General features: G+C 38.5%; 1 protein-coding gene across 1 annotated transcript in view; it reads right to left on the bottom strand.

Moving 5' to 3' along the window:
- The window catches only part of LOC150075295 (uncharacterized), a 75,390-nt gene extending 60,919 nt beyond the window's left edge, over positions 1-14,471 (bottom strand). The window contains exons 1-2 of the mRNA XM_090388313.1: positions 14,356-14,471; positions 2,091-2,442 (exon numbers count right to left, since the gene is read on the bottom strand). Coding sequence (XP_090244439.1) covers positions 2,091-2,442; positions 14,356-14,466 — 463 coding nt within the window. The 5' untranslated portion in view covers positions 14,467-14,471. The remainder of the gene's footprint in view (positions 1-2,090; positions 2,443-14,355) is intronic.
- Positions 14,472-15,920: the final 1,449 nt, after the last annotated feature.

Genomic DNA, 15,920 nt, shown 5'->3' with positions numbered 1-15,920 from the left:
TTTTGGTAAACACGACAATTATGGCTGAAAAGTTACAGAAGCCCTCAGTTTTAAATGGAAAACAAAATAATAAGTTCACCAGGTGCAAACTAACATTTAGTTGAACTGCCTCTAGCCCTGATGACAGCAGCACACTGTTGAAGCATTGAAAAGATCAATTTCTGAAGATAATCAACTGATAGTTCATGGTTCCAAACATGAATTATGGCTTCCTGAAGTTCAAAAAGGGTCTTTGGTTACTTTCTGGCAACTGCAGATTCCACACGATGCCAACAGTTCTCTATATGATTCAGGTCCAGGCTGTTTCCTGGCCAGATAAGAGTTGTAATGGACTGTTCTTCTAACCATTTTTTCACCTGTAACAAATGTAAATACATTACTCTCGAACCTCTAATGCAGAAATGAAGCTAGAGTAAATACAAAAGTGCCTACTCAGACTTTTTGCCTGATGACAAGGAGCAGAGTCATCCTGAAAGATGCAGTTACTTGGCAGGTTGAAATGGTCTCTAATGGTTGGCACCAATTTGCCTTCCAATATAGCCAGGTATCCATTGGCATTTATGGAACCTTTTATAAACTGCAGATGACCTACTCCGCAATATGAAATGTACCCCCATATCATTTGGCTGGTAGGGAATTTCACTGTAGACACCATACAGTCTGGATGGTATTCTTCACCACGTCTTTAGCGAATCATTTGTCTCCCATCAGAGCCATGCAGGTTGAATTTCTTCCCATCCAAGAAAATAACTGACTTCCACTGCTCGGGGATCCATTTGACATGCTCCTTACACCAAATTAATCGGGCCTTTTTCATTTTTTGTGTGAGGGGCTTCTTCTTAGGACGATGGGCTACAAGTCCATTTTTGAAGAGGCATCTTCTGACTGTCCATTTTTGAAGAGGCATCTTCTGACTGTTACTGCACTTGCTACCAATCCTGTACGTTCTTCCCATTCTCTTTTCAGCTCGGGCGAAGAAGCTTTACGGTTTTTAAGGCATAAGTGCTTCAAAACGAAGTCCTGTTTTGACGTAGAGACTCTGTGTCCGGTTCCTTTTTTCTTATCAGCAGAACTAGTATTCTTGAGTTTGGAAAGAAATCTACTCACTGATTACAAGACACTATAAGCAATATGAGAGGAAGAACATCCTTCCTCACATAAACCAACAATAGCACTCTTTCTTCATGGCATCAAATGCACATAACTCGCCATCCTCACACGAGCAAGGAATGACTGCAACTCTTGCAGAACGTGCTTATATATCTGAAAGTAACAGCTGATGCAATATTACATCATCGCTTACATGTGTCAATCTTATCTGATTCAGTCTGTAAGAAATATTGCCATATACTTATGTTATTTGGACGACAATTACAATTTTAAGGGGTGATGCACTTTCTTTGAACACCAGTGTATATTTATTTTCCTAATCATTAATGTTACAACAATTGTACAAGAAAAACAGCCTTGGTCTGTACATAGCACCATGCAAACTAAGTTTGTTTCTAAGTGTACTGATCTTATATTATGTAGGTTCTTTGCCATGAGTTTCCTTGGTATTGCTGTTTCTTATGATGATTATATTATGTATGAATCGAATCGCATGTTCACAGTAGTTAATTTTCCCAAAACATTAACTTTCAAAAAAAAAAACAAGCTGCATAGAGAAATAACCTTCTCTAATAAAAAAAATAAATAAATAAAATAATAATAATGATAAATAAATAAAATAAAATAATAATAAAAAAAATAAATAAACTTTGCTGTTATTTGGAAAACAGTATGTATGTCTTTTTTTTATTTTAGTTTTTAAGTGCAACTTAATAATTCTATTTGGGTGCCATTCCATCATGTGGAAATACACACATACATACTGTTCTTCAAAAAATAATTTATTAATAATATGCTATTAATAAATTATTTTTCAGACCAATATGGCACAGTGAGCATCACTTTCCATATAAAAAATAATCTTATTAATTAAGGAATCTGAAATTAGATCTTGGTGGCTAATCCCATCTACTGCTTTTTTGCAATATATCACCTAAGTAACTTTCAAACACTGATTTAAATGTACTATTCTAACTCACCTCTATGTGTGCTATGGATAAATGCAGTTGTGCCATCTTCTAACTGTACAGCCTGACCATCAATAAATTTGGTTGGAGTATCAGAACTATCAGATTCTTCCACAAGTGGTAAAGTCTGAATAAAAGCAGTAGTGCCATCTTCTAGTTGAACTGTGTGCGTTTCTAGTCCTTTTTGACAAATGTCTCCATCATCTCCATGCTTTACTAAAGAAATTCCTGCATCAGCTAATGTTACACTGGCAATGTTCATGTGTGATGATGATACAGCAATTCCATCACTCTCTGAACTTGAAGTAACTAAGTCAGGTTCAGGTTTGGGAATCAAGCTACCTTTACAGGTATCATCTTGACTCTAAAAAAATAATAAAATTAACTAAGCAATTCAAAATTATCAAAACTCTACATTATAAAATAAATTACTTTTAAATACCATGAAAAAATATGAATACAACTGCGCACATTTTTATAAACTATGCGCACATTTTTATAAACTTTATAAAAACAGTGTTTTTATAAACTACTCTTCTGGTCCTAAAAAAGCACAATCTAACTGGTGAAATTATGTAAAGAAATATTATCATTAACAAAAATAATACATCAATAAAAGTATGCTGTTATCACATTTAATTTTAATCATGGGCAGATCTTTGCTTCCACTAAAGACAAGGGCTAAATCTCTGACTACCAAGGCTTGAGATTATGTTCAACTTAGACACAAATACCATCATCCACAGCTCTGTCTAAATTGCTATTATATTTTTAAATCATACAGCATCACCAGAAAAAGTGAATCCATTTTTTAGCTAATTGGCTAAAAAGTGGATTAACAAGATAGATTTGAAAAAGCTATTCTTGGAGCATTTAAGATCTTAAACATATAAAACATCAAAAGAGTTGGTTTATGCATGGGTACTTTTTTTTTTTATGAAAACCCCAAACACAAGAGGTATTAAGAACCTACAGTACTTAGTACCGAGCTTGGGTTGGAGGTTCAGAAGACGAGAGATGTTTGTTGACATTAGACTTGAACTTCTGTAGACTGTAATTTTCAGGAAATACTTATGAAAGAAGGTTGTTCCAGAAAACGGCAATTGAATGAATAAACGAGAAAGATGAAAAGTTGGTTCTGTGAGTTTGAAGTTGGACAGTAAATGGATATTGGCTGGTGGCAGCACATGTTCGGACTGTTTTGAAAGAGAGAGCAGAAATTATAGAAGTCAATTCAGAAGAACAGTGCCCGTGGAAGTATCTGTAGAAAAGACATGCAGTCGAAACAGTACGTCTATGAGACAGAGAGTGGAGAGACTCTGTTAGAGATGAGTCTTTAATTCACCTAACCATAAGATGGAAGCTTGTTTAGAAGACCTTTATGCCAAACACAATCAAAAGCCTTTCATATGTCAAGAGCAACTGCTTGTGTTTCACTGAACTTTTCCATTGAATTTGTCCATACAAATTATAAATGGGTAACATAAGCCAGAATATCACCAGTGGATCGACACTGATGGAATCCATACTGGCGATCGTTGATCAGACAGAAGGTTTCTAGGTAGTTTAAGAGTTGGCAGTTAATTGATTTCTCCATTACTTTAGAAAGAGTAGAAGTAATTGCAATGGGACGATAATTGCATGGGAGGGATTTGTCACCCATTTTAGGAACTGGCTGGATATGAGCAAATTTCCAAGCAGAAGGAAAAACAACTTTGGAATAAAAAAGTGAAAAAAGGCGGCAAAGAACAGGAGTAAGTTCAGGAGCACAGGATTTTGAGAATAAGTGGAGAAATATCATCAGGACCTGGATGGTTTCAGGACGTCAAAATCCTTCTGACATTCTTTTGACGGAAGATCACAGGAGGCATTGAATAGAGCTTGTTGTTATTTGGTTTTTAGGAGCATTAGCAACTAAGGCCATACTGCTCTGGGAATAGGCGGTGGTCATTCCCTGACCTTTCCGCATCCTCCGTATTTGGTGGGCACAGGCTCGAACCCCGGTCTAATCAAGAAGCGTGTGCTATGCACTGCTGCTCCTGCCCACCTGGCTACGGAGGTGCCTATGGTGGGAGGTGTTTTACAAAGATCATTAATACATGAGTTGGAAGAAAAATGGGATGCTCGCAATTCAACTTTATCCTTGGCTGAAGTGACAACAGGACCATCTGGTTTTGGCAGAGGTGGGAGCAAATATGGAAAAAGTTGCAGCCAATAGCTTTGGCAAGAGACCAGAATGCTCGGCTACCATTAGGGCAAGAAGCAAGTTTTCTACTCTTAGCCTGTTCAAAATCTAGTTTGGACTGATTAATAACTGCTTTACAATTATTGTGCGCTTTCGTGTAGGCATAAAATGAAACTGAAGAATTGGAAACAAGCCAATTACGATATGCAACGTTCTTCTCTTGAACAGCCTTAGCACATTTATTGGAAAACCAAGGTTAAGATAAAGGACGAAATTTTAAATTGGAGTGTGGGATAAAGGATTCCATTCTTGCAAGAATAATTTCACTGACACGATCTGAGCAACGTTGACATCAGAAGTTTTGAAACAGTAATCTGACCAAGAAAAAGAAGAAAAGAAACCTTGCAGGTCATCCCATTTTGCATTCTTGTAATGCCAAACAACACAAGGTTGGGAATAGCCATGAGATAAAGACTCCATTGGAGAAGAGACAATCACCAAGTTGTGATCTGAAGTGCCTAAAGGACCACTCACTTCAATCGTGTACTTAAAAGGGTTGTTTGTAGGAAAAAGATCAAGCGTGTTGGCTGTATGGTTAGGATTGTCTGGCATTCTTGTAGGTAAATGAACAATCTGTGCAAGGTCATTAGTAATTGCAAAAGCCTCAGCATCTCAACCAACTGGGTCAGTGTGACTAGAAAATAGAAGCCAACTGGCGTTGTGAACATCAAAATCACCAAGGAAAATTACCTCACTGTTAGGAAAGTTGGACTAGAGAAAGTCAAGTTACAAAGGGAGGAAGTCAAAGAGCTCCAAGTGATTAGTGGAGTTGGGAGAAGGGTAGAGACAATAGATGAATTTGACACAATGACGTACAAAGATTTTAAGCCAGAGAAGATCGAAAAGAGGAGTTTCCAAATTACGAAGTCTCTGACAGGGAATATCGGAATGGGTTACTACACCACTTCCATCATTTCTACTACCTGGGTAGTAGAAAACAACAATGGACCCAACACTGAACCCTGAGGGACTCCACTAATAACATTAGTCCACGAAGAGTAGTGTCCATTGATTACCACTCTCCGTCTTCTCCCACTCAACCATCCCTTTATCTATAGCAGCAATTTGTGCAGCAGTCTTCCATGTGCAATGGTATCAAAGGCCTTTCTAAGATCCAAATATATGATATCAAAGTTATTTTTTGCATCCAGTTCCTTTGTGACTACATCATAGTATACAATCAAATTAGTCAGACAAGACTTCCCCTTAACAAACCCATGCTATGCTGGAGCTATAACTGAAGTCTTCTCTAGATGATCCTGCAATGCTGCTTTAACCAGTGCCTCCATTAATTTCACTGGAACAGAAGTTAAACTAACTGGTCTGTAATTACCTGTGTCTCCCTTTGATCCTCCTTTGTAGATTGGGGTCACATTTGCATATCTCCAGTCCATGGGTACCTCCCCTGAGTCCAGGGAAGCTCTCATAATTATGGCTAAGGGTTTGCTTACTTCCTTTGCCGTCTCCTTTAATATAACTGGATAGATTCCATCCACCCCAGGTTCCTTTCTTATGTTTATCTTCAACAACTTCTCCTCCACTTTACTCTCAGTTATTACAAGATTATCTAGCTTACTGCCAGAGTTGAATACACCTCTGGCATTACCCTCCCTGAATAACTCCTCATATGTGAATGTAGATGCAAAATATTTATTTAGTTTGTTAGCTACCTGAGCAGGATCATCAACAGTTGAACCATCGATATCAAGTGGACCAATCTGATTCATCCCCTTCCTTCTAGAGTTTACGTAAATAAAGAACTCTTTGCTGTTTTCCATTGCATCCTTTGCCAAAGATTTCTCGTAATCTGCCTTCGCCGGCCTAACCTCCTTTGTAACTTAGTTACAGACCAGCTTATATATATCATAGACTTCTATATCACATGTTAATTTATGTATCCCATGCATTTTTCTTCTCTGTCACATGTCTAATTAGTTCATCTGATATTCATTTATGCCTAAATCTTGAATAATATTTCTTTGTTGGTATGAAAAGCCTAGTAGCTTCCAAGATTAACTCTTTGAATGCTTCCCATTTTGAATTTGCTGTTGGTAACATCATCAGTTGGTTCCATCGTATAGAATTTAAGTACCGTCTCAGACCACTGTAGTCTCCTTTACAAAAGCAAAAACCTTTCCCTTTACCCTTGATGGTAGTTACCTCTTTGAGTAAATCCCATTTCAGCACACTGTGATCACTGCCACCTAGTGGTTCCTTTATCAGCAGATTCTTAATGCATGAAGAATCACTACTGATAATCAGATCAAGAGTATTACTCCCTCTAGTTGACTCCCGAACATGCTGCTGTAGAAAACAATCATCCAATAAATCCACAAAAGCCTTGCTAGTGAGTGACCAACCCACAAATCTCTGGGAAATTAAAATCCCCCATTATAAGACACTGATTTACTGGCCCACTCTATTTCTCTGCACAATTGCTCATTATACTCATCAGATTCATTTGGCCTATAACACACACCTACTCTCATTTTTTTTTTTTCCAAGTGCTTATGCCTGTTGCGAAGGCTTTTTCTCCGTTATAGTATAAACTTGCTAGTGTTCCAACAATTCTCAGTTATGGTGTGATGTGTCAGTTAGGAATAAATGTTCTTTGCAAGAGTTACACTAATATTTACATCCGGAGAAACCTGGCTTTCATGTAATCGTCTAGCAGTTAGTTAGGACAAATCCCGTGTTCTGAAAACTAACCCAGATGGACGTTGAGCTAGTCTGCAACATCAAAGATTGCATTGTGATTGTCACCTTTGATTCCTTTCTATTTGATTAGAATCAAAAGCGCCGCCTTAACATTGTTCTTTATCAGTAATCCATTCAAGGAATCATGTGTCATCAGAGAGTAATCATGAGGCAAAGGTTGTTAAACAAAACATGGTTTATTAAACATACTAAATTGTTACACATACAGTTAAACAAAACAGTGTATATATCTTTAGTAGAATAACCTTGAGCTTTATACCTTTACATATTTAGGTAACCAACGGGTTAATATATTAATGGTATTGGTTTGCAAAATTGTTGTGTTTCTTCATGTATATTCGCACAGCCAACTATTGTTCGTACATCGCGTAGCTGACGAATATTACAACACACTTGTGGAACAAGTAAGTTTGTAGGTTATGATTAATATTCAGGCATTCATGTAAAAGTTACAATATCTATTAAATGTGAAATGCTAAATATAATAACAAAACTCTCATCAAAGTGCGAGTGTCCGTGAGGATAGATGTCTTTAAGCAAATATAAATATATAAAAAGGGGGGGGGGGGGAGTATGTTCAGCTTACGCAATTTAGTATCGTTTGTAATTAAACAACAAGGGTTAACTTACCCAAATAATTCAGCATCGCCTCTGGAACTGTAGTTACAGGACAGTAGTTCATCTCGATTCCTTCCTATATCTCATCAACGGGTATTCTCCTCCTTCTCCCGACTTTTCGTTTTCTCTTCTTAAGAATATTTTCTTCACATTCTACAAAAGATTATCATCGCGACGGCTCTCTAACTTACTAAAATACTAGCTCGAACTCCGCTAACTACCCTTCCAAGTCACTCCTCGTTCACCAACCACTTGCCCCTCTCCCAGTCTCGACTCCGACTGCCAAGAACTCTGACCTCAACTCCCCCTCTGGCCTATCACACCCTCTGCTGACCGACTGCCTCCCCTTATTTCCCCTCTAGTTAGTGTCATCAAGCAGAAAAACATCTGGGGAACTGTCGCCTCACAGCGTCCTGACTCAACCAAAAGTCCGATTTATGAAGGTAGTTAAAAGAATTTCATGTTTGTATGAGGTTGCGTTTCCGAACTGCACAAAGGCCAAAACGGACATACAAATCGTCTACTCCGACACAAGGAATCTATGAAATAATAAACACTCTGCTGATGCCTGATTCCAATACAATACTAGTAGTGTTCTTCCAAATGTAACTCCCCTGTTTTTACGACTAGCGCCGCGATTTTCCCTGTTTTTGTCAACAATACGCTCGGATGCTTGCCCGCTCCGAACGAATAAATAGTGTCTGGCCGCTACGGCAGGTCGGGCGGTGGTTTGGAATTTCGTGGGTGCGGCTCTGCTCCCATGCGAAAACGAAAGTAATTCTGCCTTCTCCGGTGAAGTAAATATCGTATGACAGATACAGCGCAGCAAAAGAAAGTATGGGGCACTTGTGTTCTCTAAGGATGTATTAATACGGTTAAAAATGAATGTATTTTTAACATGCCACACCAAACAGACTCAACAATGCATTGTCCACCAACATCAATTGGATGCACTTCCTTAGATTTTATGTGTTTCTTAACTAACAGCATAACTCCTCCTCCCTTTCTGCCCTATCTATCCTTTCTGTATACATTGTACTCGCCAAATTCCAGTTCTACATTATGTAATCATACAAGTAGTAGCTATAATGTGGACTCCCGAATCTTTTTATAATCATTCTATATATTTAAAAACAGAGAAATTACCACAAAATGTGCACTAAATCAGATTTTTGAAAATTATTATTAACATCAGAACCAAAGTGGTCCTATACACAGTTTTTTTTTTTTTTTAAATTTAGTAATTGTGAATTTTCATAACACAACAAAAAATTTGGGTGGAGGAACAAAGGCACCATACCAAAATCAAGTTCGGCATCAGATTCACTCTATCCTGCCTGGTGGAGATATGTTGGAGGTTACATTCTATTTGCAGCTATCATCATGTCCAAAACATTTGGGGAGATGCAAGAGCTGTTGAATATGTCCAGCTGTCCCAGAACTGCTTCAAATCTGCTTACAGATGGGGACAATTCCTCAAATAGCAGTGTCTAATGAGCTGCAGTTGATATACAGTGAGTCTGAGTTGAACTGAACCAACACAGATTGCTATCATCTAATCTTATAGAAAATTTTTATTTTAGCATTAGCATTAGTAGAGGCATATGATGCAAGAAAGCAAGCTTATTCAGCATCAGCCAAAAAAAAAAAACCAACCACTACTCCCATTTCACCCCTCCGTTCGTTCGAAATACCTGTCCAGCTGAGCCGTAAATTTGTTTAGGCTATCAACTTCAACAACAAGCGATGGGAGTCTATTCCACAAACCAAATGCCCGCTGGCTAAAGGCAAATTTCCGCACATCTATCCGACATCCGTCCTTCCTCAATTTGAATTTATGCCCTCTCAGGTGATTATTCTGAGCAAGAGGAAGAATCCCATCGGCATTGAGCATGCTCAAGCCATTCAAAGCCTTATACACCTCTATCAGATCACCTCGCCGATGCCTAGTCTCCAGGCTCTGTAATTTGCAAAACTTAAGCCTTTCTTCGTAAGAGCAACCCTTTGTTTCATTCACTAATCTTGTTGCCCTTCTCTGCACTCGTTCCAACAGCTCTACATCCTTCTTGAAATGAAGCCTCCAGACCTGTATACAGTACTCAAGGTGTGGCCTGACCAATGCTTTATACAAGGGAATAATCACATCCCTGTCCCTGCTAGAAAAATTCCTGTATATCATTGACAAGACACCATGAGCTACTCTTGCAGCTCGTCTGCACTGCTCAGGGAACTTCATATCTGCCTGCACAATTACCCCCAGGTCCTTTTCATTCTCTACCACTGTCAGCGTAGCACCACAGAGTTGATACGATGATCTGGGGTTACTGTTTCCCATATGTAGTACTTTACATTTGTCAATGTTAAACTTCATTTGCCACCTCTCAGCCCATCTGCTCAACCTTTCCAGATCCTGTTGCAGCAGCATAGTATCAGTAGTGTCCTTAACAACCCTGCCAACCTTGGTATCGTCTGCAAACTTGGACATTAAGCCTGATACACCATCATCAATATCATTTATAAATACAGAAAACAACAATGGACCCAACACTGAACCCTGAGGAACTCCACTAATAACATTAGTCCACGTTGAGCAGTGTCCATTGATTACCATTCTCTGTCTTCTGCCACTCAACCATCCCTTTATCCATAGCAGCAATTTGCCTCCAATGCCACACTTCTCCAATTTGTGCAGCAGTCTTCCATGCGCAACAGTATCAAAAGCCTTTCTAAGATCCAAATATATAATATCAAAGTTATTCCCTGCATTCTTTTGTGATTCTTTTGTGACTACATCATAGTATCCAATCAAATTGGTCAGACAAGACCTGCCCTTAACAAAACCATGCTGTGTCTGAGCTATAACTGAATTCTTGTCCAGATGATCCTGCAGTGCTTCTTTAACCAGTGCCTCCATTAATTTTCCTGGAACAGAAGTTAAACTAACAGGTCTATAATTACTTGTGTCAGCCTTTGATCCTCCTTTGTGAATTGGGGTTACATTTGCACATCTCCAGTCCGTGGGTACCTCCCCTGAGTCCAAAGAAGCTCTCATAATTATGGCTAGGGGTTTGCTTACTTCCTTTGCTGCCTCCTTTAATATAACTGGATAGATCCCATCCACCACGGGTGCCTTTTTTATGTTTATCCTCAACAATTTCTCCTCCACTTTCCTCTCAGTTATTAGAAAATAATCTAGCTCACTGCCAATGTTTACTTCACCTACGACATTCCCCTTTCTGAATAACTCCTCATGTGTGAATGTAGATGCAAAATACTCGTTTAGATTGTTAGCCACCTGAGCTGGATCCTCAACTGTTGAACCATCAACATCCAGTGGACCAATCTGATTCATCCCTTTCCTTCTTGAGTTTAAATAGGTAAAGAACTCTTTTCTGTTTTTCTTTGCATCCTTTGCCAAGGATTTCTCATAATCTGCCTTTGCCTGCCTAATCTCCTTTGTGACTTGGTTACAGACCAACTTATATCTATCATAGGCTTCCATGTCACCCATTAATTTGTATGTATCCCATGCATTTTTCTTCTCTGCCATATGTCTCATTAGTTCATCTGACAACCATTTTGGCCTGAACCTTGAACAATATTTCTTGGTTGGTATGTACAGCCTAGTAGCTTCCAAGATTAGTTCCTTGAATGCTTCCCATTTTGAATTTGCTGTTGGTAACATCATCAGTTGGTCCCACTGTATAGAATTTAAATACTGTCTCAGACCATCATAGTCGCCTTTACGAAAGCAAAAACCCTTCCCTTTACCTCTGATGGTAGTTACCTCCTTGAGTAAATCCCACTTCAGCACACTGTGATCACTGCCACCCAGTGGTTCCTTTATCTGCAGATTCCTAATGCATGAAGAATCACTACTGATAATCAGATCAAGAGTATTACTCCCTCTAGTTGCCTCCCGAACATGCTGGTGTAGAAAACAATCATCCAATAAATCCACAAAAGCCTTGCTAGTGTGTGAGTGACCAACCCACAAATTCCAGTCAATATCTGGGAAATTAAAATCCCCCATTATAAGACTCTCTGATTTACTGGCCCATTCTATTTCCCTGTACAGTATCTTATTATACTCATCAGAGTCATTAGGCCTATAGCACACTCCTACTCTCAATTTTGATTTACCTATGCTTATGTCACACCAAACTAACTCGACACTGCCCTGTCCATCAATGTCGACTGGCTTCACTTCCTTGGATTTTATGTGTTTTTTAACTAATAGCATAACCCCTCCTCCCCTCCTGTCCTGTCCTGTCTATCCTTTCTATACACATTGTACTCCCCAAATTCCAGTTCTGCATTCCTTATATCTGTGTGACACCACGTCTCTGATATTCCAACAATATCTGTCTTTGATGTTTTGAGCAATACCTCAAATTCATCAAATTTATTTACTAAACTCCTAGCATTGGTGTACACGCAAGTATACATGCACCTGTTTCTATTCTTAGCTACCCTAACACAACCCATGTGTTTACTTGTACCGCAATGACTTCCAGCAGTCTCTGAAATATCCTGCATCTTGTTTTTCAGGCTTCTGCTCATTCCAATAGAAGCAGTGCAAGAATCTCTTTCACCTCTGCCAGTGGCTACTGTTAATCCATTAGTCTTTGTCTCCCCCAAGCTAGCAGTTTTCCTACCCACCTAACACTGCCTCGATAGCATCAGCAAATATTCTTGCACCCTTTCTATTTAAGTGTATCCCATCCCTGTAGAAGCAATCTCTCCTGTTAACAAGTACATTCCAGGCTGAAAAAAATTCTACCCCTTGAGCCTTGCACAATCTTTCCAGGGCCGAACTGATCGACAAGGCTCTCATCATATACTCCCTCCTATCGTGTCTGGGCAGAATTGCAGACACTTTCAAATTCAACCCTACTTCACGGCTTTTTTTTCAACAGTGACCTGTACTTGTTAAGTAATTCCGCTGGTCTCCTACTCTTAATATCATTAGTAATTTTATTTTAAATTAAACATTTAATAACTCTACAAAAATACCTCAACTTATAGCAGACTTAATATTATCGATAGAGATTATGAATCTATAAATTGAAGCAAACGTTAGCAGGGAAACTGTTCTGATCACTGAACACATCACTCTGGTCAAAACAGTTTGTTTGCAGATTTATTAGGCGCATCTATGGCCATAGTGCATCATACATATGGTATGGCACACTACATCAAAATACTAGTAGTAGTGGCACGTGATGCAAGAAACATGTGTATTAGCTTATGCAGCATCAGCCAAAAAAAAAAAAACACACCATTCCCTCCAAATGCCTGTCCAGTTCCTCCTTAAATTTATTCAACTTATCAACTTCCACAACGACAGATGGAAGTTTTTTCCAGCAATTAACCATCCGCTGGCTAAAGGCAAATTTATCCGCACATCTATTCTACATCTGTCTTTTCTTAATTTTAAGTTATGCAGCCTTAGGTTCGTAATCTGAACAAGTGGAAGGATCCTATCAGAATTCACCGTGCTCAACCCATACAAGGCCTTATACACCTCAATCAGATCACCGCGCAGGTGCCTAGTCTCCAGCCACTGCAATTTGCAGAACTTAAGCCTCTCTTGGTAAGAGGATCCCTTCATTCCCCTCACCAATCTTGTTGACCTTCTCTGTACACGCTCAAGTAAATCTACATCCTTCCTAAAATGAGGCCTCCAGACCTGTACGCAGTACTCAAGGCGTGGCCCGACCATTGCCTTATACAGAGGGATAATCATCTCCTTTTCCCTGCTAGCAAAATTCCTATATATCATTGACAAAACCCCATGACCTGCCCTGGCAGCTTGTCTGCGTTGATCAGAAAACTTCATATCTGACTGCACAATTACTCCCATGTCTTTTTCATTTTCTACCACCTTAAGTGTAGTACCACACAGTTGGTACGTTTCTCTGGGGTTACTTCTACCCATATGCAGTACTTTGCATTTGTCAAGGTTAAGCTTCAGTTGCCACTTCTTAGTCCATCTGCCCGAATTATCTAGTTCCTGTTGCAGTAGCACACTGCCATTACTGTCATTAACAACCCTGCCAACCTTTGTATCATCTGCAAACTTCGACATTAAGCCTGATATGCCTTCATCAATATCATTGATAAATATACAAAATAACAGTGGACCCAACACTGAACCCTGTGAGACTCCACTAATAACATTAGTCCAAGAAGAGCAGCACCCATTGATTACCACCCTGTCTTCTCCCACCTAGTAAACAAGGACTGTTTAAAAGCATTTTCAGAGAACTTCCTTTAATTAGCAGGAGCCATTACTAGTTTACTATTGTTGCACAAGAGTTTTAGCAACTATAAGAATTACCTGAAACTGAAAGAAAGGTTTCAGAGTGTACATTTTGCCCACCTTACTGATATTGATATTTTTATGGAAGACGAAACCTAGCCATCTTACAGACAACAAAAACAATGCATTTTAGGACATCCAAGAGTTATGACATCAATGAAAAGCTGCATTCAATCAGGAAAAGGAGTGGAGGGGGAGATGACTCTGAAGATGCATAAAATCTGATTCTTTGGAAAAAAGATTCATTTATTTAAAAATTGTGCACAAAAGTTTTTTTGTATTGATTCCACAAATTGTTTATCACAATTATATATATATATAATTGTGATAAATATAACTTGATATAACTAACTTACATATATATAACTTACAGGTTGTGCTAGAAGTAAACCTATAACCTCTTGTACATGACAACCAGGCACTGGTGAGGTTACATCAACTTCTGAAGCTGATGCCACATCTGATACACTTCCATCATCCATTACAATCTGTAAAATTATATATACAAAGAATACAGTAAAATGTTCAGTTAAAACATCACACTTATATGCAAAATATAAACTATGAAAATACCAGATATAAATACACTAATTACAAAGACAATAATAATGCAAACACCAAAATATGATAACAGAGACTGTTTCATTGTGCATAAAATGAAGAGAATCAAATAGAATTCACTGTCAATTAAAAGTGCTAGTAAACACTGGAAATACATCCTCGCAATAAAACATTTTTATGCATTTTATTATTTTGTCCTTAGCAGTAAACCCAATACCTCAATACGCTTCCACAAGAGACCAATTAGTAAATATAAATAATTTAAATTATCCCACAATAATCTTTAAATAATGAAAAATAATAAATAACTTATAACTTACCAGTTGCAATTAATTGATTTAATTAATTAAATCAATTAATTTCAGCTGTTTTAGACACCTTTTGTATAAGAATAAGAAGCCTATTCAATATAATTAAAATACAATCTATATGCATTAAGAATCTGCAGATAACATAACCACTAGGTGGCAGTGATCACAGTGTATTGATGTGGAATTTACTTTAGCATTAGCAAGGGCACATGATGCACGAAAGCAAGTTTATATAGCATCAGCCAAATTAAAAAAAAAAAAAACCCTTATTTCACCCATCCCCCTTGCTAAAAATGTTTGTCAAGTTCTGTCTTGAATCTCTTTAAGCTATCAACTTCTACAACAACAGATGCAAGTTTGTCCCAGCAATCAACCACTCGCTGGCTAAAGGCAAACTTCCGCACATCTAGCCTACAACCGTCTTTCCTCGATTTGAATATATGCCCGCTCAGGTGATTATTCTGAGCAAGAGGAACACTCCCATCAGCATTGAGCATGCTCAAACCATTCAAGGCTTTATACACCTCAATCAGATCACCTCGCAGGTGCCTAGTCTCCAGACACTGTAATTTGCAAAACTTAAGCCTTTCTTCATAAGAGCAACCCTTTGTTCTGTTCACTAAACTTGTTGCCCTTCTCTGTACTCATTCCAACAGCTCTACATCCTTCTTAAAATGAGGCCTTCAGACCTGTATACAGTACTCAAGGTGTGGCCTGACCATTGCCTTATACAAAGGGATAATCACCTCCTTATCCCTGCTAGAAAAATTCCTGCATATCATTGACAAGACACCATGAGCTACTCTTGCAGACCGTCTGCACTGCTCAGAAAACTTCATATCTGCCTGCACAATTACCCCCAGGTCCTTTTCATTCTCTACCACTGTCACTGTGGTGCCACAGAGTTGGTACGTTACTCTGGGATTACTGCTTCCCATATGTAGTACTTTACATTTGTCAATGTTAAACTTCATTTTCCACCTCTCAGCCCATCAACTTTTCTAGATCCTGTTGCAGCAGTGTACTGTCATTAACAACCCTGCCAACCTTTGTATCGTCTGCAA

This window comes from Mastigoproctus giganteus, chromosome 14 (assembly GCF_048544385.1).
Source record: "Mastigoproctus giganteus isolate SK-2022 chromosome 14, ASM4854438v1, whole genome shotgun sequence".
NCBI lineage: Eukaryota > Metazoa > Arthropoda > Arachnida > Uropygi > Thelyphonidae > Mastigoproctus > Mastigoproctus giganteus.
The sequence above is the reverse complement of the archived record's forward strand: the minus strand, read 5'-3'. Positions and strand labels throughout refer to the sequence as shown.